We start from the raw sequence: 25,610 nt of genomic DNA, 5'->3' as shown, positions 1-25,610 counted from the left end.
TTGCTTTAATTAAGAAAGTAAGCTACTATATTGCAACAAAACAAGTCCAGACATTGCTGTTCAAATCTGTTGCTAGTGTAATTTCTGTGTAAATTCTTGTTTTTGAAGTAGTAACTATTTTTTCTTCCTTAGGGCCATGCAACTCTACTTCTCGAAGCCATCGAGATGCTGCTTCACAAACCATCCCTGGTCGGTGTTCAGAAGCTGTGGACTCGAAGATCCGTTTGGGTTCTGGATGTCAAAAGTCATCATCTGCTAGATCTTCTGCTTTGTTTGATGTTTTGAGACTTAAGGAACTGTCCTCAGTAAAAAATTCAGTTACAACTTCAATTTCTGATCCTTGGATACAAAAGAGTTTCTATAAGCCATATAACCCTTCTGATCAAGGTGTAAATTTTTTATGTAAAACGCTGTTTTCCTCCTCTCCAGCTGAATCTTCTGAGTCAAATTGTTCCAGCCCAAGCCCCATTATCTTCTTAGATGAAGAAGGGTATCAAAAAAGCTTGAAGGCAAAACTCCAGCTGCCAAAAATTCCAGTAGTGAAAGACGGTATTGAGGATTCAGACTCAGAAGTTAGTGAATTTTTTGATAGTTTTGATCAGTTTGATGAACTAGAACAAGCCCTAGAAAAATCTGTTAAAGTTATTAGGGATCCCATCTTAGGGAATCTCTCTCAGAAAAGGAGGACTGCCCACGAACATTTGTGTTCTGCTAACATTACAATGAATCCTCAGAAATTCAAGTTTGATCGTCCTACTCTTCCGGCCAATGTAAAGAAACCAACTCCTCGTAAACCAGAATCGCCATATAGCAGTGTCTTTGATGTCCCAGATTCCCCTCGACCAGTTAAAACATCAGGGGAAGAGAATGGAGGCTTGTTCAGCCCTATTAGGTCGTCAGCATTCAGCCCACTAGGAGGCTGTGGTTCTTCTGAATGTTTATGTCGTATCAGTCTTGGTGGAGATGAGACAAGTCAAAACCACCATGATGCACTTTATAATACTTATTCAGAATACGCTGATACTGTTTCATTTGAAATATTGGGTTCTGTTTTTCAATCTGACTGTTCGTCAGAACTTGGAGGAAATGATTCCAGATGCAACAGGATTGCTTTGAAAGAAGATGATGATCAAGCTGCAGATCTCAGAAAGAAAACTGGCAAGGAGCCAGATAAACAAGCAAAATCTCAACATAAGTCATCAATGATTAGAGATAGCATTCAAAAATTTGCAACTGACTTGGTTGAAAAAAGTTTGGGCAGTGCTTTTAAGGACCTGCAGAAAGGTGTTTCTTCATGTACCAATGCACTTTGTCATTTGGCTGCTAGGTTGACATCTTCAGTCTTTCAGATGGCTTTCTATGAAATTGGAAGACGTAGAGCAATCTCCCTGAAGGAGCGTGCTATTAATGGGCTAGCAAGCTTTTTGGTGAGTGAAGCTATAACTGGTGCTCTGAAAGAACTGCGACATGTAAAAAAACAGATGTTTACCAATACTGTTGCTAGATTTGCAGCAGACCTTGCTGAAGAACTTGTGTTTGAAGGAATCATGGAAGTATGCCAGTTTTCCTATCCATCGACTCCTACATCTGCACAGCTTTCTTCATTTTCTTATGAAGATAAAGTGGTAAGATCCTATGCCAGAGATCTGTCTGAGTCTGTCATTCAGGAGGCTTTTATTGAACTATCTCAGGTTGATGTCACCTTCACAACGCAAGCAGCCATTAGTGTTTCCATGGACAATGTTAAATATGTGAGTGCAGAAAGTATGCTAGAATCAACACAGACCTCCACAGTTCTTCCTAATTTTAATGATAGGGTAGGACAGAATGCAACCCAAGATTGCAAGAAGGAATATACAGTACATCAAGCTCTATTTTGTACCTCTGGTGTTGTAAGTTCAATACCTGTTCCCTTAGCTGGAAGAGCTCTTTGTCATTATCAAGCTTCCTCTGATACTTGTAAAGCAAAAGTATGCACTGCTCCAATTTCTGATGACAGTATGAAAGTATACAAAGGCTGCAGTCATCCATTTTTCACAAGCAGAAAAAGAGAGGAGGAAATCTCTTCCTTCAGGAATATATACCTGACTTCGGATCACAATCAAAGTGTTGAAAATAATCCGTCACTCTTACATAACCAGAATGATACTAAACAAACAAATAACAGATCTGGAATGAGGAGTAACTCAGAATTAACAAACGGGTCAAAAAACATTAATAGTTTCTCTGGAACTATGGTAGACATGATAGTAAATGAAGCTTATGAGACCATATCCTCATCTAGAGTAACAAAAGCAGTGGAAGAGTATACAGATCTTTTAACAAGAAAAGTAGTAGATAAGAAACCTTATGTGCAATATAGCGGTGAAGATTTCCCCAAGAATGTGTTTGCGGATCACCTGGCCAAGTACGTCTTGAAGCAGTCTGTGGATGAAAGTAAAGCTGTGTTACGCAACGCTAGTGAAAATTTATCATGTAATGTGGGCTCACAGACTCATGCAGATATCAGTGGAAGAGAGCAATGTGTAATGAAGAAGCAAGAGGCTGAGAAACAAAGTAATGTTTGCGTAATTGTTGAACAACAGATGCCTTTGAATAATCCATGTAAATTGCTTACTCCAACTAATTCTGTTCAGTGTTTTTCAGAATCTAGAGATTGTTGGCAGGAACAAAAAGGATACAGATGTTCTTCAAAATCACCACCACCTTGCTCCACTGTGACTTTAGCTAGGCGTGTTCTAGAGGACGTGACTGAGGCAGGAAGCTGCTCGATGACGTACTTAAACAAGCCCTCAAAAAAACATGAGAGTCAAAAACCATCATCAGGACCCTTGACTTACAGGCAAGCTGATTGTTTTCTGCACACAAATAGCTTTTCTTCAGTGATGTCTGGCAGTGAAGATGCTTTGCAGATGATTGATAAGTCAAGTATCAAAGATGGAAATAACAGTTTAACACCTGACACCCCCCCACCAACTCCTTTAGTACCATGTCAAGCTAGTTCTGAAAGAAACCTACGAAAACTGTCTAAGAAACTCAAGGGAGAATTAGCAAAGGAATTTGCACCTGCAACACCACCATCTACACCTTACAGTCCATCTGTTACAGGTTCATCTGAAATTGAACGTGACTCTTTGGAAAATGAGGAATTTATGCTGAAACTCATGCGATCACTTTCTGAAGAAGTTGAAAGTAGTGAAGATGAAGATCATTCTGAAATGATCATTGAGAAGGAAGAACGTTCAGAAAAAACTATTCAGTATGCAGATTACTTAGCTAGTCATATAATTTCAATAGCAACTGAGATGGCAGCTTCCCATTTAGATGCTAAAACAAATGAAAGAGAAGCTAATAGACAGGTTCATTTGAGTATGCAAAACAAAAACTGTGGATATACTGCATCTGTAAGTACCCCAAAAGAGACATGCAGTTCTTTATGGAATTACGCAGGTGATATGGCAGGAAAAGTCATCAGTGAAGCCAAGAAAATGGTGAAATCAAGGCACTGTAAACTGTTAAAGTTGAAACGTGTTAACTGCCAAGTGGATTGCCTTTATCTGAGAAAAGGTGATAAGGATCATAGTTCAAAGGAGGAATGTGGCCAAGTGCAGGACCAGTGTCCTGGTGAGAGAGATTCATCTGTGCTTTCTTTACCACAAGGTCCAGGCATGATAGGTTTGACATCTAAGTACCCTAGCTGTGAAAGTGTGACTGATGAATATGCAGATCATATAATTCATGTTTTGAAAAGAGAAGGTGGTAACGCCGAACTGTTAATGGATCAGTATGCCAGCAGGCTTGCTTACAGGTCTATCAAATCAGGCCTACGGCAAGCTGCTAGGAAAACTAAATTGAGATGCAACAGAAAGATATTTCCTGGGCAAAGCGCACCGATGAATGGTAAACTAGAACTTACCAAAACAGTGAATAAAGATGCAGTACAGCAAGTGAAAAGAAGCATTCATCACTGTGCAGACCAAACTCATGAAAGAGGTATCGGCATGCAGAGAACAGAATGCATGGAATTGTTGCACTTTTCAGAATCTCTTGCTTGCAGCATAACGCATGATGTCAGAAAGAAATTGAAACTATCAGGAGCGTGTTTGCCAAAATCTCTGACAGATTCCTGTTTATATAAAAAGACTGAATTTGAGGAAATTGCAGGGGATCTTATTAGAACAAGATTTCCTAGGACACTTCTACCTTTCTCCCCAAATCATAAACTGTATCATAGCACGGGCAGTTTGAATGAAAATAGTTACAGTGAAAGCATAATTCAAGCTATAGAACAGTACGCTAGAAAAGTAGCAGATGATACTCTAGAAATGGGTTTAGAATCTGCTGGTCTCCAGGTTGCTGAAAACAGAAAAAATGGAGATAGGCTTTCATATACTGAGAAACTGTCTCCTTTTTCTGGAACTGTCTGTAGATGCTGCAGTATGAAGGAACATCATTACTGTACAGAAAGTGTGTCTCATCACTTACCTCTGCAAGATTCTTCTATTCCAGTGAGGCATTTTCTTCATTGTAGGTTGGACAGTGTCTGCCAAAAACCAAGAGTCTTTCAGCTTGATATTCCTAAAATTCATGTTGATGTAGATCAGAAGACAATGTTCTCTGATAAGGTGGTTGCTGCGTCTGTCGAAAAAGCAGAGGGAGAGCTGAGTTATGCAAGTGTGGCAGCTGACAGTGGTATTGGACAAGATGGAGTCAGTTTTGCTGAAAGCCTTACTACTGAAATAATGACATCAGCTATGACTAATATCAGTCAGGCAGTTAACATAAGGTAATAATTCTCTTTTGTTGCAGTCTGTGCCAGAAGAATGAGGACTGTTAATACAAACATTAATGTGTTTAGAAGTTTTTTATCATTGTTGTTTTCTTTTAGAAATACAAATTTTATGTTCTGAGTACTTTGTTTTATTCGTATACTGGTATACAAATGATTCTTAACAAAAAAAACCAAACATTTTTCCACCTGTGGGAGCTTGAAACAGATTTGTGCATGTGTTCCAGTAGGTGGCTTTATATTTGGAGCTTACTATTTCAACTTGAAATACTATTATTTTTACCTACAGGAGACCCTTCAGGGTTTATTCATGCTTGAGCCGTGAAATAATTCTAATTTGTTCCCTTCTTGTATTTCCTTTTCTGTATTGAAAAATATAAGTAACTTATTTTTGATTGTCAGCAAGCACATCTGATAGCATCCAGATCAGCCAGTACTTGATAGAATGAAGAGTTTATTTTACTTATGAATGTTGTGATAGCATCCTTATAATTGGAAGAAAAGAACCTCTTACAAGATAACAGTTTATTCTGTAAAATAGTGATACAGTAGCAAAGGCTATTTTACTGTTTCCTTAAGTAAGCCTGTGGATAGGGAATAGTGCCACTGTAACTTTAGGGCAAGGAGCAGCTGTTTGCAATGCCAAATCATTTATTTTCCTGGTTTCTAGAAGGGCATCACGACAAGTAATTAAAGAGACCTTAGTGTGGCTTACGGCTGCTGTGGGTCTGAATTCCTTTCTTCAGGGTTTGGTGTCACATGCAGATTAGCTTCTGCCCCATAAACATCAGGGGAAGATCTTTGGTTTTGGAGGTGATAGCTGGGGGGAACATTTGCAGAAAACCATAAGCTCTGTTTTAATTGGTACGGCCTTTCAATGAAGGCATGTAACTAAAAACTCCAGCAGTGTAGAAATTGTATATCGTGACTCTGTACCAATGGGGTTGGATCCTTAATCTGTATGTGACAAACAAAAAAGTAACATGGTTATATTCTTCTCATGTTTTTACTGGTCTAGTATTAAATGTGGAGGTCGATGGCCCTGCCTGTGACAGGGAGGCTGGAGATTCATGATCCTTGAGGTCCTTTCCAACCTGGGCCATTCTGTGTGATGCCTACAGCATCAGAGCTGAGACTTTTTTAATTGCTTCTAAGAAAGTTCATTGAAATTTCTGGTTAGAAATGCAAAATTAAGGATTTTACTATTTTTTGTCTATGACAGCATGGAGATATTAAAATTTTAACATGACAAAAAATGTTCAAATGCTTCTTACAGCATCATCTAATGTATGTCTCTTGAGATCTTCATTGTGTGGTGAAAGGAATGGCTGCTAGCACTGGTGAATAGATCTAGGGGGAAATTCATCTTTTATTATTATTGGGGTGGATTATGATTCCAATTCTAAGCTATATTTTTGCCTAAAAGTACTTGTGCTTTCTGGAGTGAAGCATTGCCAGTAATGAAAGCAAGGGAGGGGAAATAGCCAAAGTGTCCTGTGTTGAACAATTTCAAAAATGTCAGTTCTTCTGCTTGAAAACTGTACCTTGATCTGCAGTCTATAGACTAAAATGCATAGACAGTAAAACTGTTCTATGCTTTATAGCAAACAATCTTTTGAATGAGAGAATTATTTGTGCTGTTCCCTCTGTCAGATTCATTTGGTTGCTCCATTTGTTTTGAGAAATTGGAAATTAATATCCTTGAAATAAGTGTTAAATTGTTGTAAATGAATTTAAACATATTTGACGTGAAACGCAGTGATGTTTTTGTCTTAATTTTTTTCTTTAGCACTGTTGGAAGAGAAGGATTTCACTCTGTTGAATCTGTTGTTAGCCAGCAGATGAGCCTTAGTATTGGTGATGATAGCACTGGCAGCTGGTCAAATTTAAGTTTTGAAGATGAACATCCTGATGAGAGCAGCAGTTTTCTTCATCTCAGTGACAGGTAACTATAAATATGTTAGCACAGTTATTACTGTTACCTTGGCATGAAGAAACGTATCAAGTGCATGTTTTCTGTGGGGAGATGGGGGAAAGAAGCTTATTTTGTCTTCAATAAGCAATGTGGTTCATATTGAAGTGGCTCTAATGTTGTATTTTGAATTGATGTTTTCCTACAAAATATTTTGTTCACAAATATTTGTAATACCTTAAGTGCAAAATAGGTTGTTTACTTTGTCACTTGCATTACCGTTGCATCAAGTAACACTCTATATGTATAATTTAAATATTTGTAAAAGATGCAGATATTTAAAAATAGCACGTGTAAAATACAGTTTGAAAGTAGTGTTCATTTAGCTCTGCAATTAAAAATTAATATGTTTTATGCAAATTCATTTATTCTTGAGAAGAACAAATGTGTTTCATTTGCACGGGGAGCTTTAAACAGCTGTTTTTAGGGGTTGAATTTATCAGCTATTCTTACTGATGCTGCTTGTGTATTCATGTGTTACTAACCAGGAACTTACAGGTGTGCAGTACTGGAACTTGCCTGTTCAGGATAGTAACTTTTTCCACAGAGCTTCATGCTGAAATTCCAGTGGCTGATTGATAGCCAGCTAAATTAAAACAGGAATTTTAAACATCTGCAACGTTTCTGTTGCCGGAGAAAATTATAGTGAGTTGTTGTCCCAGCTTCTTTATAGGCAAGATATGAGGAGTGAGTTAGCTTAGTTTTGCATTCGCTTAAGTAGAATGTTCAACGCTTCAGATGAAAAACAGCAGAAATGGGGGTGTTGTTTTTTGTTTTTTTTTACACTCATGTAATGTGCACATAGATTGTTTGGTACCAAATTGAAACTGATTGAAAAGCTGTAGGTTTTTTTTTTTTTTTTTCATGTCTGGCTTAAGCAAATATTTTAATCAAACCAATGCTACAATTTCTTACTCGTACAACAAAATCTATGAAAGTAAATATTGCCTGAAAGATATTTTAATAATGCATCATCTGTTGAATGAGTGGAAATAAATTTGACTTACATGGTGGAATTCGGAATATAAGAAAAGAAGAATCAGCATATTGGCAGTTACAAACAGTGAATAAAATAGGAGTTAATTGATGCTGGTGGAAAAAAAAAGGTGTAAAGTCTGAACCTGTTATGCCCATGGTGTTTTTACTGTCATTCCCAAGACAGCTTTAAATGGAAAGAAAGTACTTTGTGCAATTTTAAAGACACTTTGTTCATTAGAGGAGGAATGACCTAAATTAGCATGTAACTCAGGGGAGAGGAGACATAATTTAGATGGCAAGGTGATGACAGAAGAAACAGACATGCACAAATTGCCCACCTAGCTTTACAGGATCAGCTGTGGATTGTTAAGTGCATGTGTATGTGTTTGTGCTGTTGAGTTCTAGCAGGTGGATGTGAAAGGATTGGGGGTTGTGGCTCTGAGCAAAAAGATGTGAGGAGGGGAGTTCTATCACAGAACAAGCTTCAGTAATAATGGTATTAAACAGTGGTATCTCAATCCTAGGAAATAAGGAATTATGTGGCACAGAGGATTTATTGCTTCTGCATATATATATATATATATTCAACATAGACTGTTTAATATAACAAAAGAATGTCATTCAATTATAGAGCATCATCATGCAATTAGTAGCTTAAAGTGTAGGGTTTTCTCTAATGTTTTGGGGGTTTTTTTGTGTGTGGTTAGGTCTATCTATTTTAAAAATATTGCACTAATTATGTGTAAGCCACGTCAGTGCCAATTTGAAGCACATGAATAAATACCCAGGGGCCCTGGGTAACCTGTGATCTAGCAATGTATGTCCTTGTTCACTGCAGGGGAGTTGGACTAGATGGCCATCAGAGGTCCCTTCAGACTCTAAGGATTCTATGATTCAATGATATACTTCAAGTAGCTTTGCTCCCTTGACAAAGGGAACATTTCTTAATATGCATGGCTTTCTTGTATGTGAGAAGCTCCCTTCAGTCTTCTTTGTGCCTTTCTTGAAGTAGTAGGTATTATTGGGCCATTTTGTTGTGTCAGTACTTACAATTGGGTAATACAGGGAGTAGTATTTGGGTAACTGGGAGTAGTAAGCAAGTTTTTCTTGAAGGGAGCAGAAGCCCTTTCCAGGTTGTTGGCAGTATTTGATGGAAACTGATATTTGAGACTCCTTTAGCCAACAATTTGGAAATTATATTGATAGTAAGCCTGGAAATTCCATTAATGGTGGCTTAAAGTTGCAGAACACAGGATCAGACTCCTTAGAAAACAACAGGAGGCAACTTGAAACATGTTTCAGGGTGGGAAAAAACTGACATTTTTTTTCATAGAAGCTCTTTTGACAAGGTACATTCTCTCTTCCTGCATGATCTCAGGTCAGTATTAAAACTGTGTTTCAGTATTTACAGAGGATTAATTAAGCTAGCTGTAAGCAGGGGAGCAAGACAAGTTGGAAAGAATTATCAAAGCACAGTCTGTGTAGTTTTATTTGAATGGAAATGCCAATTAAAGTTCTTCTGTGGCCTTGGTAAAGTGAGTTACTCGGGGGAGTGTTCATACTGTTTGCTTTGCATTTTTTAATGCTGGCAGCTTAAGTTTAGAACTACAGTAGTATTAGGCTTTTTCTCTAGATCATTTATAGGTATAGGCATAGAGTTTTCCAGAATGTGGATCAGAGCTTTCAGATGAGGTTATACTTCAGAACAGAAGCCTCCTGCCTTTGACCATATTGTGTGTGTAATACAAAATCTTGAAGCAGGATGATACAGTTCCTATATACATGATATGACAGATGTATAAACAGCTTTTCTTTCTGGTAATTCTTACGGTGATTTGTGTTGAGGGGCAGCATGAAGCCTTATGGAAGCATTTATAATGCCTTTTTCTGTTTATTGCTTGTTCTGTCATTGCAGATCTTTATTTTTGAGACTGACTATGTTTTAAGATGCTGAACTAAAGGTCACATTACCAAAACAAAAACCAAACAAACCAAACCATCTTTTATGTTGCTATTATGTTATAATCACATGGTTAACTACATTGAACATACTGTATCTTCAGACCCAGATTGACCTGTAAAATATATAAACATATCTTACCAGAACAATGCTATGCATGAGGCCGTTTAATTAGGTTGTGAAAAGTTTTCCCTTTAGTCTGAGAACTGGGGCAGCGTTTACTTCCACTTATGTTAACCAGCTACAATTCTCAAAGAGACTGAGCACAGAGTGTTGATACCAGTAGACTGTTTAAAATCTCGTTTCTATCTATGTAATTCAGAACCGAGGTTAATATTAATACTTAATCTGTTCAGTGATAGCCTCAAACAGTAGCTTGAAAAATGTTCTTGACCAGATTTGCATCTCCTATGCAAATCTGTCAGGTAATTGAAACATCTTGGTAACTGCCTTTGGTGCTTTTTTTTTTTTTTTTTTTTTTTTATTTGTGCATTTTAATAGGTTTATTTGCAACTCTAGGGCTGCTTTGATTTTATTTGAAAGCTTCTGCTCTTTAATTTTATTTTTTTCCCCTCAGTTAGTATGTGTTCATACTGCAAGCTTGCTAACCTGCCATTACACTGTGGAAATTAAATACTTAAAAGTGCTTAAATGCACCGACACTGAGAAGCAAAGGACACTGATAGGTGATGCTGTTACTGACTCTTCTTGAAAGAGATCAATATCTGCCTCTTGAAATGTTCCCTTTCACCATTTATTGTTTTAAATTTTACTATTTGCTGTCAGCAGAATACGTGGAAAAGAGCTTTAGCAGTCCCACAAAACTTAGCTGAAGAGCTGCAGTAGGCAGGGTTGGAGGTTCATGATCCTTGAGGTCACAGAATCACCCGGGTTGGAAGGGACCTCAAGGATCATGTAGTTCCAACCCCCCTGCCTAGCAGGGCCACCAAACATACACATTTAGATCAGGTTGCCCAGGACCCCGTCCAACCTGGCCTTGAACACGTCCAAGGACGGGGCATCCACAACCTCCCTGGGCAACCCGTTCCAGGGCCTAACCACTCTCCTCGTAAAGAACTTCCCCCTAACATCCAACCTAAATCTTCCCTCCTTCAACTTGGATCCATTTCCCCTAGTCCTGCTATTGTCAGCCCTTTTGAAGAGTTTACTCCCCTCCTGGGTGTAGGTTCCCTTCAGGTACTGATAGGCTGCAATGAGGTCACCCCGCAGCCTTCTCTTCTCCAGGCTGAACAAGCCCAACTCCCTCAGCCTGTCCCCATAGGGGAGGTGCTCCAGCCCCCTGATCATCTTAGTCGCCCTCCTCTGAACCCTTTCCAAAATCTCCATGTCTTTCTTGTACTGAGGGCTCCACACCTGGAACAGTACTCCAGATGGGGCCTCACAAGAGCCGAGTAGAGAGGGACAATCACCTCCCTGTCCCTGCTGACCACCCCTCTCCTGATGGAGCCCAGGATCCCATATGCCTTTCGAGCTGCCAGAGCGCACTGCTGGCTCATGTTAAGTCTCTCGTCCATCAGGACCCCCAGGTCCTTCTCTGCCGAGCTGCTCTCAAGGACCACTCCTCCCAGCCCGTACGGGTGCCTGGGGTTCTTCCGGCCCAAATGCAAAACCTTGCACTTTGCCGTGTTGAACCTCGTTAGGTTCACCCGAGCCCAGCTTTCCAGCCTGTCGAGGTCCCTCTGAATGGCATCCCTTCCTTCCACCGTATCAACTGCACCACTCAGCTTGGTGTCGTCAGCAAACTTGCTGAGGGTGCACTCAATTCCCTCATCGATGTCATTGATAAAGATGTTAAAGAGCACCGGTCCCAAGACAGACCCTTGGGGGACACCACTTGTTACTGGCCTCCACCTGGACACAGAGCCATTGACCACCACCCTCTGTCTGCGGCCTTTCAACCAATTGCTTATCCATCGGGTCGTCCACCCATCAAATCCACTTCCCTCCAATTTGGAGATGAGGATGTGGTGGGGGACCATGTCAAAGGCCTTGCTCAGGTCCAGGAAAATGACATCGGTCGCCTTCCCTTCGTCCACCAATGCCGTCACTCCATCATAGAAGGCCACAAGATTAGTTAGGCATGACCTTCCTTTGGTGAAGCCGTGCTGACTGTCTCAGATCACAGGCTCATTCTTTATGTGATCGAGCATGTTGTCCAGGAGGATCTGTTCCATGATCTTCCCAGGCACGGAGGTGAGACTCACCGGCCTGTAGTTCCCCGGGTCCTCCCTGCTCCCCTTCTTGTATATGGGAGTGACGTGACCCTTCCTCCAGTCGTCCGGGACCTCACCTGACAGCCACGACTTTTCAAAAATGATGGAGAGGGGCTCGGCAACCACCTCAGCCAGCTCCTTCAGGACCCCGGGATGCACGCCATCCGGCCCCATAGGCTTGTATTCATTCAGTCTAAGGAGGCACTGTCGGACTTGCTCTGCCCTTACAGTGGGGAGGGATTTACCTCCTTGGTCCCCACATAGAGGTTTGGGGATGCAAGGCTCAGGGACGTGAAAAAGACTAGAATCCTGGCCACCAGTGAAGACCGAGGTGAAGAACTCATTCAGCACCTCAGCTTTCTCTTCATCTGTTGAAGCCAGTTCTCCTTTTAAATTTACCAAAGTAGGTACACCCGTTTTGGCCTGTCTCTTCTGGCCAATGTACCTGTAGAAGGTTTTCTTATTGTTTTTCACGTCCCTTGCCAAGTTCAGTTCTGCCTGCGCCTTGGCTTCCCTGATCCCACGTCTGCAAGTCCGGACAGCATCCCTGTACTCTTCCCAGGTGACACAGCCTTGTTTCCAGAGCTTGTACACCCCTTTCTTCGCCCTCAGTTCTCTCAGCAGGTCCTTGCTGAGCCATGCCGGTTTCCTACCTCGCCTGCCCACTTTCTTATTCAGAGGAATGGAGACCTCTTGTGCTTCCAGGAGGGCATCCTTGAAGAGCAGCCAGCTCTCCTCAACATCCTTGTCTTTGAGGGCAGCGCGCCAGGGGATCTTGGCCAGCAATCCATTGAGTAGCTTGAAGTCTGCTCTTCTAAAGTTCAGTGTCCTGATCCTGCTCTTTGCCAGGCCCACATCGCTTGAGATCACAAACTCAACCAGGGCGTGGTCGCTGGAGCCCAGGCAGCCACCAACCTTGACGCCTTTGATGACATCCTCAGCGTTGGTGAGCAGCAGGTCCAGCAACGCTTCACCTCTGGTCGGTCTGTCCAATACCTGAACCAGAAAGCTATCGTCAATGGATTCCAAGAGCCTTCTGGAGCTCTTGCAGCTCGCCGTGTGGTTTTCCCAGCAGATGTCCGGATGGTTGAAGTCCCCCACCAGGACAAGAGCCCGTGAGCCAGACATCTCACGCATCTGGAGCAAGAAAGCCTCGTCAACAGCCTCCCCTTGATCAGGTGGTCTGTAGTATACCCCTAACACCAGCTGACCTATATTAGTCCCATCTCTAATCCTAACCCACAGGCTCTCAACCTGTTCCTGACTGTTTCTCGTAGGGAGCTCCTCACAGTTTATCCAATCTCTGACATAGAGAGCAACTCCCCCACCCCTCCTACCTCGCCTATCTCTCCTACAGAGTCTATAGCCGTCGATGGCAGTATCCCAATTGTGGGTGTCATCCCACCATGTTTCTGTGATAGCAACAAGGTCATAACTTTCCGAGTGCATCACAGTTTCCAGTTCCTCCTGCTTGTTACTCAGGCTGCGTGCATTGGTATAAAGGCACTTCAGCCGGGCTATCCGTCTCGCCACCTTTATAAGGGATCTAGGATCCCCTGGAACAGCAGCATCCCCAGCATCCCCCTGCCCTACTCCTTCCCTATGCACTCTGCCGTCATTGCCCATGGAGTTTGGTACAAGCCCTCGAATGACCCGTTCACCCCCAGTAGCCCTTATTTTGTCCCCTTCCCCCTTCGTTCCTAGTTTAAAGACCTGTCAATGAGTCCCGCTAATTCTTCAGCTAATATCCTCTTACCCCTCAGGGACAGGCTGCATGCATCAGCAGCCATCATGCCAGGTGCAGTGTAAATTGCCCCATGGTCAAAAAAGCCGAAATTCTTGCGTCTGCACCAGCTCTTAAGCCATCTATTTAAGAGTTGGGTATTTTGGATCCTCCCTGTACCTTTCCCTGACACCACGGGCATAGAAGAAAAGACCACCTGCACCCCAGCACCTTCAAGTATTCGCCCCATTCCCCTGAAGTCTTTCTTGATAGACCTCAGGCTTTCCTTATCAACTTCCTCGCCGCCAGCCTGAATTATTAAAAGTGGGTAATAATCTGAAGGCCGAATCAACCCAGGAATTTTCTTTGAAATGTCTCTGACCCGTGCCCCAGGAAGGCAGCACACCTCTCTGCGGGTAGGGTCAGGCCGGCATATAGGGCCTTCTGTTCCTTGCAGAAGGGAGTTGCCTATGACAATCACCCTTCTGTCCTTACGGGTAGAAGCAGTCTTGAGGCTTGTGGGCGACCGCTTCGCCTGAGGCAACCTCACGGGTGAACCTGTCTCCGCACTCTCACTCGTCCCCCCCTCAAATTCCAGGGCCTCAAACCTGTTACGCAGAGGCACCTGGGGAGCCGGGGATGGACGGGATGGGGGATGCCCCCTCCGCCGAGCAGGTACCCGTTTCCACTCCTCCTCCCTTCTCAAATTGCTGTTAGGGGGAAGAGAGGACAGGGGGCTCGCTGAAACGCTGTCAGCTGGCTGGTTCCCCTTTACCAGGTGTTTGTAAGGTAGCAGGGGCTGACGTACTCCGTGAGGAGCCTCGTCTGTGTGCCGAGAACCTGAGGTTGAGAGGGACTGACACCACCAGTCAATCTCCCTCTCACACTCTTTTATAGTCCTCAGCCTCTCCACTTCCTCCTTCAGGCTAATCACAAGGCTGAGCAAGTCATTCAATTGCTCACACCTTATACAAGTGCTGCCTCCTTCCAACCCTGCGTCCCTTCCAACCCTGGCCATTCTGTGATTCTGTGCATCATCTTGCAGTAGTAGTTCTCTAAAATGCTTCATGGCTTGTCCTGCCATCTGCGGTAAGTAATTCAGGCTTCTCAGGGTACTGATTGTCTTGAAATTCTATTCTTAGAAAGCTTCCAGACATGCTCTAGGAGAGGTGTGAAATTGGAAAACTCAATCTTACATGCAAGCACAAAGCTAACGAGTTGCTAACAGTAGTGCCTAAAACATATCAGTGTAAGGACATATCAGTTGTTTCAGTTCTTCACACTGAACATAGTCATGGAATAAATGCACTGTTTGTGAACTGTGAGTTAATTTTTTTGTCTTATTTCTTCTTATAAAAAGCAAGCTGGAGATCAGTATTCAGAATTTATTTAAAAAAAAAAAGCTTTTCTCATTTTTATTTTTTTTTTTCCCCTGAGAATTCTGTTTCAGCAGTGAACTCCAACAGCTGGATGAGCTTTTGGAATGAGAGGAGAGGAATTAATTTGTGCAATTGTCTCCACAATGTATAATTTTATGAACTTTTAGTTAGCTTTTAAGCAAACATTGTATTTGTAATCCAGATTCCGGCATGTAATCACGGAAATTTTTGAGCTTGTGTAAGTGACAAATAATCTGGTTTGGCCTAAAGACAGAATTACTATTAGCATTGATCTGGAAAATTAATGAGTACAAATTAATACTTTCACCTGTATACAGAAGTTTGCCAGTTTTGCATTATAACACAGATCGTTGCTCTGAATGTTTCTGACAGTCATGTCTGTACTCTATTCCAGTAAGCATATTTAGGAAGTTTCAGTGTTCTTGTGTTAAATGCCTTGACAAAACAGCTCTGAGGAAAACCAAGGTTCAAGATTGAGCTATTGTTCTTCTCTAGTTCAGCTGTGTTCTCTTCTTCTCCTGGCAGTAATGGTAACAGCAGTAGCTGGAGCAGTCTTGGTTTAGAAGGGGATATGTATGAGGAGAATTTATCCTTTCCAACATCAGACAGGTTGGTTGAGTTGAGAATATAAACCAGATGGGATCCTTATAATTAATGCATGTAATCATCATTTTGGAAAGTAAGAATATGGCACTTTTTTAATGCTTTTATGTTATTTGCTCTTTTCACGCCTAATCACAGTATGATTTCTTTCATTAATTAATCCACACTGAATGGTTAAACTTTGCTGTGCTAAACTGGTGAATGTGCTCTGCTTGCAAAATGAAAGGTGCCACTTACGCATGTTCTTGCTTGCGGTTCACAAGTCTTTAGATTTACTTTTGTACTAGAGCTTGCTTCCTACAGGATTTCTGTTTCTCATTTAGCTTGTGGAAACTTTCAAAATTTCTTGGTAAATGATATTTGTAGAAAATTTAACATGCAGCTCTGCATAATCTATAGCTGTTCATACATGTGATATAAGATACCTCAACTTTTTTTTGCATATGAAGCAAACCTGTCCTCTTCAATATTAACAACTTTTCATCCTATTTTAAAAGATCTCTTTACAAGTTTCTTGCTTTTTCTCTCTTCTCCTAAGAGTAAATCTCATGAACTTGATGACAGATACATTTCCAACATGAAATGGTGTGAGAAGCAAAGCTTTTCATTGTCTCTTCTTAAATCTTCTATGATCTTCCTGTCTTTGCTGTTTGATCTTCAATGCAGTCTTAGGATTGACTATATTTCTTCTGTGTATATTGTTTTAATATTTTTGTTACACTTTTAAAATACAGTGATGGAACAGAAGACAAAGATGAGGATTCCAAGGATGGTGTAGAAGGTAATCTCGATTCCAGAAATTATTGCTGTACTTATTTTGTGTTAATTCTTTGCTTTTGTAATCTGCTAAATAACCCTGTTATCCCTGTAGATCATTATGATGACATTAGTGTCATTTAAGTGTCAGAATATATTCCTAGATTAATATTTTGAGTGAGCGCATCTGAGAAATGCTAGTCTCTTATTTTTAGAAAACACACGTAATTAACAATGAAAGATAGTGAACTGTGATCAGCTCCTTGAATCTGTGAATTAGTGAGGTATATAAATTAAGATCTGCACAGAATCTTGTTAAAACTTTCTGCTTCTTAGAGAACTCTGAACTTGGTTCAGTCTGAGCGAGGTACAAAAGGTTATTAACTCGCTACCTTCTGTGTTTTGGTCTTTCACTATGAGGTTGAGAAAATGCAAGTTACCATTATTCTTTTTCTGTACTCAACTTGAAGAAAAAAATAAATTCATTTAATGTCTTTTTTTTTTTTTTTTTTAACGTTAGGTTTGGAGCAAGTAAAAAAGACTTTAGCCATATTAAATATTGACCTGGAACCAAATCTAGTGGACCCCCAGCTCAGAGCAGCACTCCAGTGGCTAGCAGCTTCTGAAACAGAGGTGGCTGATCTGCACTTTCACGACACTGCTACAAGGGAATTTGTCTTAGTAAGTTGTTGAGCTTGGTGGACTTCGGGAGAGGGAAGAATGTGATGAGATTTGTGGGGTTTGCTTTATTTTTATTTGCTATATCAGCCTTTTCTACTTTTCCACCCACTAATAAAGAGATATTTGCTGGCAAGTAAAATCATTATTTAAATCCTGATTGCTCAGAGTGGTACAGGCTGTTTAGTCTGTGCATGTACAGTGAGTAACAGTGCATTAATCAAAGCTGAGTTACCTTGTCTCACGAGTCGTTTTACTCGGCTTATTCCAAAGAAAGGTACAGTTTCTGTTCAGTGAAAAATGTACTTTTTAAATGTACATTTTTAAATGTAGTGTTTAATTGTATGCAAACTAAATCTCATTTTTGAGAACTTGCTTGTGCAAGTAGTTTTCTAAGGTTATAGCGTGATGTTCATCCTCAAGTTTTTATGCCAGCAAATGCACATTTTCTTATCAGAATTAAGTTATGAAGTTTAGATTCTTTTTTTTTTTTTTTTTTTGGAAGCAACTGCAATCAAAACTGTTAAGAAAAGGCATTGAATGAGGCTGTTTTGGTTTTAGAGATTGATGTGACTACAGAGAAAGCTGAATTTAATACGAGAGGCTTCAGTAAAGCACGTCTCATAGGGGAGGGACAAATGTTTGGTGTATCTAATGACTTGAGGATATTTACATCACAAATGCAGCAGAAACTTTTTATTTTGATAAAATCTTTTTTTTTTTTTTTTTTTTTTTTTTTTTTTTACTTCATGTGATTACACACTAAACTGCATTCGATAATCCAGCATTTATTACATGACCTATTTTTTTTTTTTAATTTTCTACCAAGAAACTGTTTTTGGCTATATCCAGTTGATTTAGTTAGTTCCTTGATGTAATGAGCTTTGCTTCAGTGGCTATTGTTCTGACTTACTGCATAGCTTTTGCTGAAGATCTATCCATCCTTGACCAACGTGAACTATGACATTGCAAACACAGGCAGAGTAGTGGTGGGATCCACGAGTGTTGGTGGTTATCGTATTTTCCATGTCTTTGTCCTGTACCTTACATGGAAACATACCATGTGGAACAGCAACAAAAAGAAAAGATGGCAGATGTGGCTCTGAGCAGCCTGGTCCAGTGTTTGGCAACCCTGCACATAGCAGGAGGGTTGAATCTAGATGATCATTGTGGTCCTTTTCAACCCATGGGCATTCTATGATTCTGTGTCTCTTCCTCTTATTTCTTTTGCAGGCTTTTTACTTGGCTAGAGGCTAAAGTTGCAGTGCTGTCTTTAAACTAATGCCTAAAGATGCATAAGAGATATATTATAGCTATTAAGAGAATATGATGAGAAAAGTACTGTGGAAAATAACTGTCTAATGTGTCTTTTTGTAGTAAAAATTTTGCTTCTTGATACTTAGCTGACACCAAAAGATAGAATTACATCTTCAGATAAATGATCATCATGCAGTGCTGAAAACATTTGTTTGCTTTTAAATAATCAATGATTTAAAAGCAAATAATCATTGATTATTTAAAAGCGCTAGGTTTTACATATTCATCATTAGTTCTCCAAATGTAGTTATGTTAAGATCAACTGAAACGCTGTTTTTCCTTTTGTGCTCAGGCAAGGGTTACCTGTTTTTATTCTGCCTCTTTTCTCAGTAACACTGTCTATCTACAGACTTGTGTCCAGTTTATGTCTAGTTGCCAAACCCAGAATGTCACCTGTTATGTCAGCCAGACTCAGCATCCTTCTCTGTTTCTTTGGTTTGGAACGAAAATACAACAACTCTGAGCATTGTCTCTTTTTGAATTATCCAGTATAGGAAAGATTAGGACACGTAGTTTTTGAAATTAATTTGTTTTTAATTGTCAATTTATAAGTTCAGAGAACGAAACCTTTCTAGAAGGATACTTGTAAATGTAATATGAATGTTCTACTGAAAAGCCCCTGTGTTCTTTCAGGATTATATTGGATAGAAACGAGATATTTAGCAGTACAGTACAAGAAGTCTTGTACTTAGTCTCAGGCTGATGTTGACAATCTGGCCCAAACTGAGGTTCTTAAATTGGAAATAGTCATTCTCTGTTCTGTCACTGGTAGAACTAGATGCACCTCCAGAGGGCACTGTAGCCCAGCAGAAAACTAAACTGACTTCTGCTTTCAGATGTCTTCCCCAACTAAATTGACCTCTATGTATAATCTCAAAGTCAGCTCTGTGGTTTTGATAATCTCAGAGCTACTTTGGTAAGGTACCACAGTTACATAAGGAATAAACCTGGGCTTTTAAAATCACACTGAAAACAGTAATTTTCACTTTAAGCAGTTGGAAGTTTCAGGAAGGGAGGAGAGGCAAATGTTAGCTGATCAGAGCAGGATAATAAGCCACTGATGTTTTGTGGCTGTATAAAAGATAAAAATATACCATGCCTGCTATATGCTGGTAGTTACTAGCTGAAACTGGATATGAACTCTTGAGAGTTCACACTATACTCAGCAAGGCAGAAAAGTTGATTACCTGTATATGAAACAAAATATGTTAGTTAGCTACTATAATGAGAAGCTAATGAATTAGACAAATCTTGGAGGAAAAAAATTCAAGAAGATCTGACAGCATGGATGTGCAAGTGCCTTGATTTAAAAAAAAAAAAAAAAAAAAAAAAAAAGCATATAATTTTTAATCAGAGCATGTCTAACTGTTCTAGGATTTCTGGTGTCTGTATTGAGTCAACTCAGTTGATTCTCATGTGTGACAGTAGGAAGCAGCAGTCATAAAGAAAATATGGGATTGAACTTTGAACTCAATTAAAACACAAAGATAAGCAAAGCTAGGTGACAGCTCTCATATTTAGTGTGATGATGTATTTTTCCTTAGACAGAAACTTTAAACTGTATTTGCCTAAGTACATCTTTGGACTTCAGCCAAACTTTTCTCTGGCATAAGAAAAATTACCCTTCTTTTATAAACCATTTACAAAATTGCCTCTTGTAGCCCATAAAACTCTTGTTTGCTGTGCTGTATTTTAAAATTTACAAATAATTCATGGAAGTAACTTCAGAGTTCTGTCTCCCTCTTATGTAGAATGTGTTCTTTTTTTTTTTTTTTTTAACTAAAGAAATTTCTGCATTCAGTGTATGTTCTGCTCAAGTTTAGAGATTCTGCTCATTCAAGATAACCTGTACTCTGACGTTAACTGTTTTGTACGGGTTTTTTAGTACTGGGCTGGTTACAACTGAAAATGCAGACTGAAATGTTCAGCATTCACACTCTGCCTGACAGTTCTATCACCTGTCTCTTTGCAGTCTGAACATCACGCTTAGGTGAAGAAATAGGGAAAAGTTGTCTCACTCTTCTTTTTTTTTTTCCTAGAATTTTCATACTTGAGTTTGACAGGTCACAGGAAAAAAAAAAAAAAACCTCTATAAATTTTTAATTTGGTAACCGTGAAGATATTTTGCTGAATGACTTTTTAAAACTTTATAGAGAGCAGTAAAATTCTGTGGCTCCAGGAGGTACGTGAAGTGTCTAAATTGTTGTTGTTAAACGCAGCATTGGCGGTTATGCTGAAAGCCACCAAGAATATATATTTTTTTAAAGTAAAGATTTCTTAGTTCTGGGCAAGCTGACAAATTCACTGCATCTTAGGGGTAGGCATTCTTCCATATTTAGCTAATCTTGACATGTAGGCAAAGGAAATTTCTTGCTTGGGCTCCTGGATGAAAAAAAATGTTTTCAGCTACACTGATGTCCTTCACCTTTTCCTCTTCTCCAAGATGCTATAATTTCCTAACTCTGAAGGCGCTGTTTCCGTTGAGGGTAGCATCTGTGCCACCCAAACCACACTATATGTTGTGAAAGGAAAATCCACATCCTTTTATTAAGACTGAGTTTTGTCTTTTTTTATGTGCGTTATTGGCATGGGAGGGGTGGCAAATGTCTTAACCTTGTGTTCGGAATTTCCTGTTTTCTGCAGTCTTGATGAACCACAGCCTTCATACCTATGGCACCAGATCATTTGAAAATGTCACTCCCTCCAGAAGAAACTGTTGTGAAAAGCGCTTGATCCTTGAGGAAGTTTTTGTTTTTGTAGATGTGGGAATAATGATGAACTTGTTACAACTGATCTCTTATGAGCTAATGTTTCAAGAATAACTTCTGTAACTGTTAATCAGGATGTGCTGGTCAAAATATTTTGTTTTGTGTTTCTCCCATATCCCCTTTAGCTTTCCAGAAGACTGCGTGAAAGAGATTGGAAAGTGGGAGATCTCTTGCAAGCAGTGTTGAAGTACTGTGAAATGCTAGAGAAGGCATCCGATGGAGAACAAGCCTTTAATAAGTCTTTGGTTGGGTGGCTCCTGGATAATGTCTGAAAAAGTCCAAAGATGCACCACTCCTCGCTTCATTCCCCTTTCAAAAGGAGATAGGAAGAACGTAGATAAATAATGTAAAATTCAATTAATGAATGTTCAAGTAATTGTCAGCATTTAAAAGACTGAGGTGAAAAAGTATCTGTGCTGTGCTTTGTGATACTGTGCACATGATATGTTTATTCAGTCCATAATCAGCACTGTCCACCCATGCATAACTGTATTTACTGCTATGTTCAGACCATTGAGATAGTTATGGAAAAGTACCTTGTCTATGATAGTAGTTCAGAGCAGACAGTCTCAGGCATGAGGTTGAAGATTCCCACTGCACCAGGATTGCTCTTTCCCATTTGTGCCTGTTCTGTATTCACAGTGGGACTATGAACACTTGTGTTCTGGAAAAACCTCTTCTCATAGTCTGCAGCAGGATTTTCCAGAAGAATTGTCGTTCTTGGCCAAGTGTTAGGTGCACAAGGGCAGAAATATCAGGAGGAAAATGGACTTGCCCAGGCAGACCCTTACTGAAGTCTGCCTTCATAGCTGCCTTTCTCAATTTGAATTTTCAAAGATGTGAGAGTCTGCTCTGAAATTGAAGTGCAAATACTTGTTTCCTTTTGTTGATTATAGAGCTGGTAAGTTCAGGTAGAAGGACAGTCTGAGCAGCTGAGCATAACTTCTTAAAAATGAGGCAGAGTTTCTTAAAGTTTGCCAGTCAAGTTGAAATTGCTAAATTTCTTACTGAAGTTTCTTGTACCAAAATACTTGTATAACATTGATTTCAATTCTAAAGAATTTGTATGTTAGTCTTTGTTATGGTTTAATCCTAATAGCAGCTCAGCTCCACACAGCTGCTTGCTCACTGCCCCTCACAGTGTGACAGCAAAGAAATTTGGAAAGGTGAAAGTGTTAAGAAGTCATGGCTTGAGATAAAGACAGCTGCAGCAAAAGCTGCCCTTGCAAGCAAAGCAAAGTCAGGGCTCTCTCATACGTAGTGAGTGCTTGGGAAGACAACACCAAATTCCACCCTCCCTGCAATTCCATCTTCCATTGCTGAGCATAACAGCACATGGTGTGGAATATCTCTTTGGTTAATGTGTTAGCTGTCCTGGCTATGTCCCTGATCAGCATCTTGTGCCCCTTAGCTCCTCGCTGGCAGGTCATCTTCAGAAGCTGAAATGGCCACAGCTCTGTTAGCACTGCTCTGCAGCAACTAAAATATCAATGTGTTGTCAATATTATTTTCATCACAAGTCCAAAACATAGCACCATACAAACCTCTGTGAAGAAAATTGATTCAAGCCAAAGCTGGGAGAGTCTCACATACAGAGTAGCAAATGGAATCTTTTTTTTTCTCTGAGAATTGTGGCCATCTTTTTGACCAGTCTCATTCTTTACTTCTTACCTTCCATACATGAGTTTTCTTTTCAGTAATAAAGAGAATTTTGTTACTTGCTGAGCACTTAAGTGTTAGCATGGAAAACTCATTAAAATAGAAAGGAGAAAGTTATTGCAAATTGATTTTTCATTTTTCTTAACTACCTTTGCTGAATATTTTTTTAAAGGCACTTTTAATCAAGTCTTTTTAGCAATCTAATCATGTTTCTTACCAGTACTGCTGACTTGCCTTTTTGTCAGAAGGAAAGTCTGGATCTTTACATATCCTGTCGTATGAGAATGCTTTTGGGGTTTGCTTTTTTGTTTTTATGCATTCTTTTTTAGAAAAAGGCACTTGGTAGTAATTACAAGGCTGCCACCTCAACATTCATATCACTTGAAAGCAAATCGTGGTGTTTCACTTAGTTTGGGTGAACAAAAGAATCTTAATGGCTTTGTCAAGGAAAAATACACTGTTGGTATGTCATGCATTTCAGGGTGTGATCCCAAATGAAAAGCAATGGATGTCTTTAAACCTGTTCATGAGTTATAGTGCAATATGTACAATTCTGATTCCTCGTGTCCTAAATTGCTATAAAGTGTCACACTGGTAAGACCACTTTTCTTGCAGTGTCTTTGTGTGTCAGGAAGGCATTCCACTAGTCAGTATAGATCTTTTTACAGAAACCTGGCTTAGTTTAGTTTTCATTTGTCATCTGGTTTTCAAAAGGGACCCTGTCTTGGATCTCAAAGTTTACCTTTCAAACTGAGTTAGGTTTATATATGCATGTGTGTGTTCACACATGTGCATGCACACAGAACTAGATATGTTGATGTATCTATATTATGTATTAGATCTCACCTATATGAATTTACAACATAAATTCTTATTGCTAACTTAAAGTTGTGTTATTCTCAGAGTTTATTACCTCATGTGCCGCATCATTTCGCTGACTGAGAGATCTGTATGTGCTGTATGACAAAGACCAAAAAAAAACAACACTACAGGCTCTTTGGCTCCTTTATAGGTAATACAATGCTAAGTTACAGGAGTCAGCTTTCTCTAGAATGCAAAGAGGGGAGAAAAAAACTATTATAATTTCTTTATGTGGGAGATGGCCTAGTAATGAATACATGTGAAGGGCTATATGAATTTTTCTTTCTATTTTTGTGTTCTTCCTCTCTCCCCATTTTCCTTTCTTTTTTTCAGACTTTGAGAACGTTGACTTTCAGGTTCATTCCAGACAAAAGTTTTGAACCATTCTGTGGCCATAACATCGTCCTTTCAACAAAGTAATAATGAACTTGCAAAATTAAAATGTCAAGAAAATAAAACTCAAAAACCAATGCCTGAGAACTAAATTTGCTCTGGCTTTTGGTATTCCCATAGAAGTGAATTTTCAGGACATGAGGATACAATAATGCTAATACAGTGTTTCAGCACATCTAAAACCAAGCTGAAAATGATATTGAAGATGTTGTACATGTGCAGACCTGTTGGTAGACTTCAACACACAGAACAGGGGAAAAAAAAAAACCAGGAAAACAGGAAACTCATCAGTTTGGTATGTTGGCTTTTATAAAATTGATGATTTTAAAAAAATTTTAATGCAAGATTAAGAGTTTATGCAGCTCCCAAAGCTTCCAACTATTCAAGAAGTCAAGTGAACAGTAGTTGTGCTATAAATTAAGTCTTTGTTTCGGATTGGATGCAGTGCATTGCTCCATTGACTGATGTTAAGGATGACATTGATTTATTAGTCTGTAAGGAAAGGAGCAATTTCCAAATTAACACAAGGAGAAAAGTTACAAAACACTTCATTTTTAATTTTAAAAAAAGTAAAACCACAGTTTTCTACACAAGTTGTTTTGAATTTGTGTTCTGGATGCTCTTTTTTTTTTTTTTTTTTTTTTCTTTTTACTGAAATTGAAATCAGCCTTGCAAAATTATTATTTAACCATTTTAATAACTGTTGCAGAATTCTTCCTTTGATTATATCTAACTGGTGCTGTCTGTTATATTACTTGTGATATATACATAGGTGTTGTTTTCTGCAGTGAGTCTTATATAATGCTGTAACTGAGTTTATTTAAAACTCCTGACCACAAATATGGAAGTGTAAGTGAAAACTGTAACAATACAGAGGACTACATTTTGGCCCATTTAAAGCAGACAAATGTGCAATGAAATACAGTTTGTTTCATCTTGCAGATTTTTCTGCATGGGAAACTCAGTAATGTAATTTTAAATTGAAGAATATATATATATTCTTTATATATATTGTGTGTATATATATATATATACACATATATACATACAATGATGTCACCATTCCAGAAAGCACCCTCTCTTAAATGCTACATAAATACATGTGGTGTTCTGAAAAATGGAAGTGCTTTCATGTTTTGTGAGATACCATAGGGAGGAAAAAAAAAAAAAAAAGTGAAAATAATCCCTCTATGAATTAACAATTAAAAGTGTCCATATTTAAAGCAAATGTAAGCATTTGGAGCGGGGTACATAAATAATACATGAGTACATATAAAAACCAAACCCGTATGCTAAAATTAAAGAAGACCTACTGTTTCAAATTGAGGATGTGAAAAATAAGTCAACGCCACGAATTTGAATGCGATTTGCATAGTATTTTTCTTGAGTTTAAAATGACTGTGTAAACTTGAAGAAAAAAATAGTATTTAAAAAAAAAAAAAAAAAAAACAACAAAAACGTGAACCTAACAACCCACATTCCGAGACTGATCAGGTCTCCCCAAAACGGTACCAGATTT

The 25,610-nt window shown here is 39.3% G+C and overlaps 1 protein-coding gene across 1 annotated transcript in view; it reads left to right on the top strand.

The window, feature by feature from the left end:
• Window positions 1-21,450, top strand: part of AKAP11 (A-kinase anchoring protein 11) — a gene marked incomplete at both ends in the record, with an annotated part of 35,066 nt that extends 13,616 nt beyond the window's left edge. Inside the window, 6 exons of the mRNA XM_079545618.1 lie at window positions 133-4,786; window positions 6,579-6,734; window positions 15,582-15,665; window positions 16,394-16,440; window positions 16,936-17,096; window positions 21,304-21,450. Of these exons, the coding sequence (XP_079401744.1) occupies window positions 133-4,786; window positions 6,579-6,734; window positions 15,582-15,665; window positions 16,394-16,440; window positions 16,936-17,096; window positions 21,304-21,450 (5,249 nt within the window). The remainder of the gene's footprint in view (window positions 1-132; window positions 4,787-6,578; window positions 6,735-15,581; window positions 15,666-16,393; window positions 16,441-16,935; window positions 17,097-21,303) is intronic.
• Window positions 21,451-25,610: the final 4,160 nt, after the last annotated feature.

This window comes from Tetrao urogallus (genome assembly GCF_951394365.1).
Source record: "Tetrao urogallus genome assembly, chromosome: 1".
Lineage (NCBI taxonomy): Eukaryota > Metazoa > Chordata > Aves > Galliformes > Phasianidae > Tetrao > Tetrao urogallus.
The sequence above is the reverse complement of the archived record's forward strand: the minus strand, read 5'-3'. Positions and strand labels throughout refer to the sequence as shown.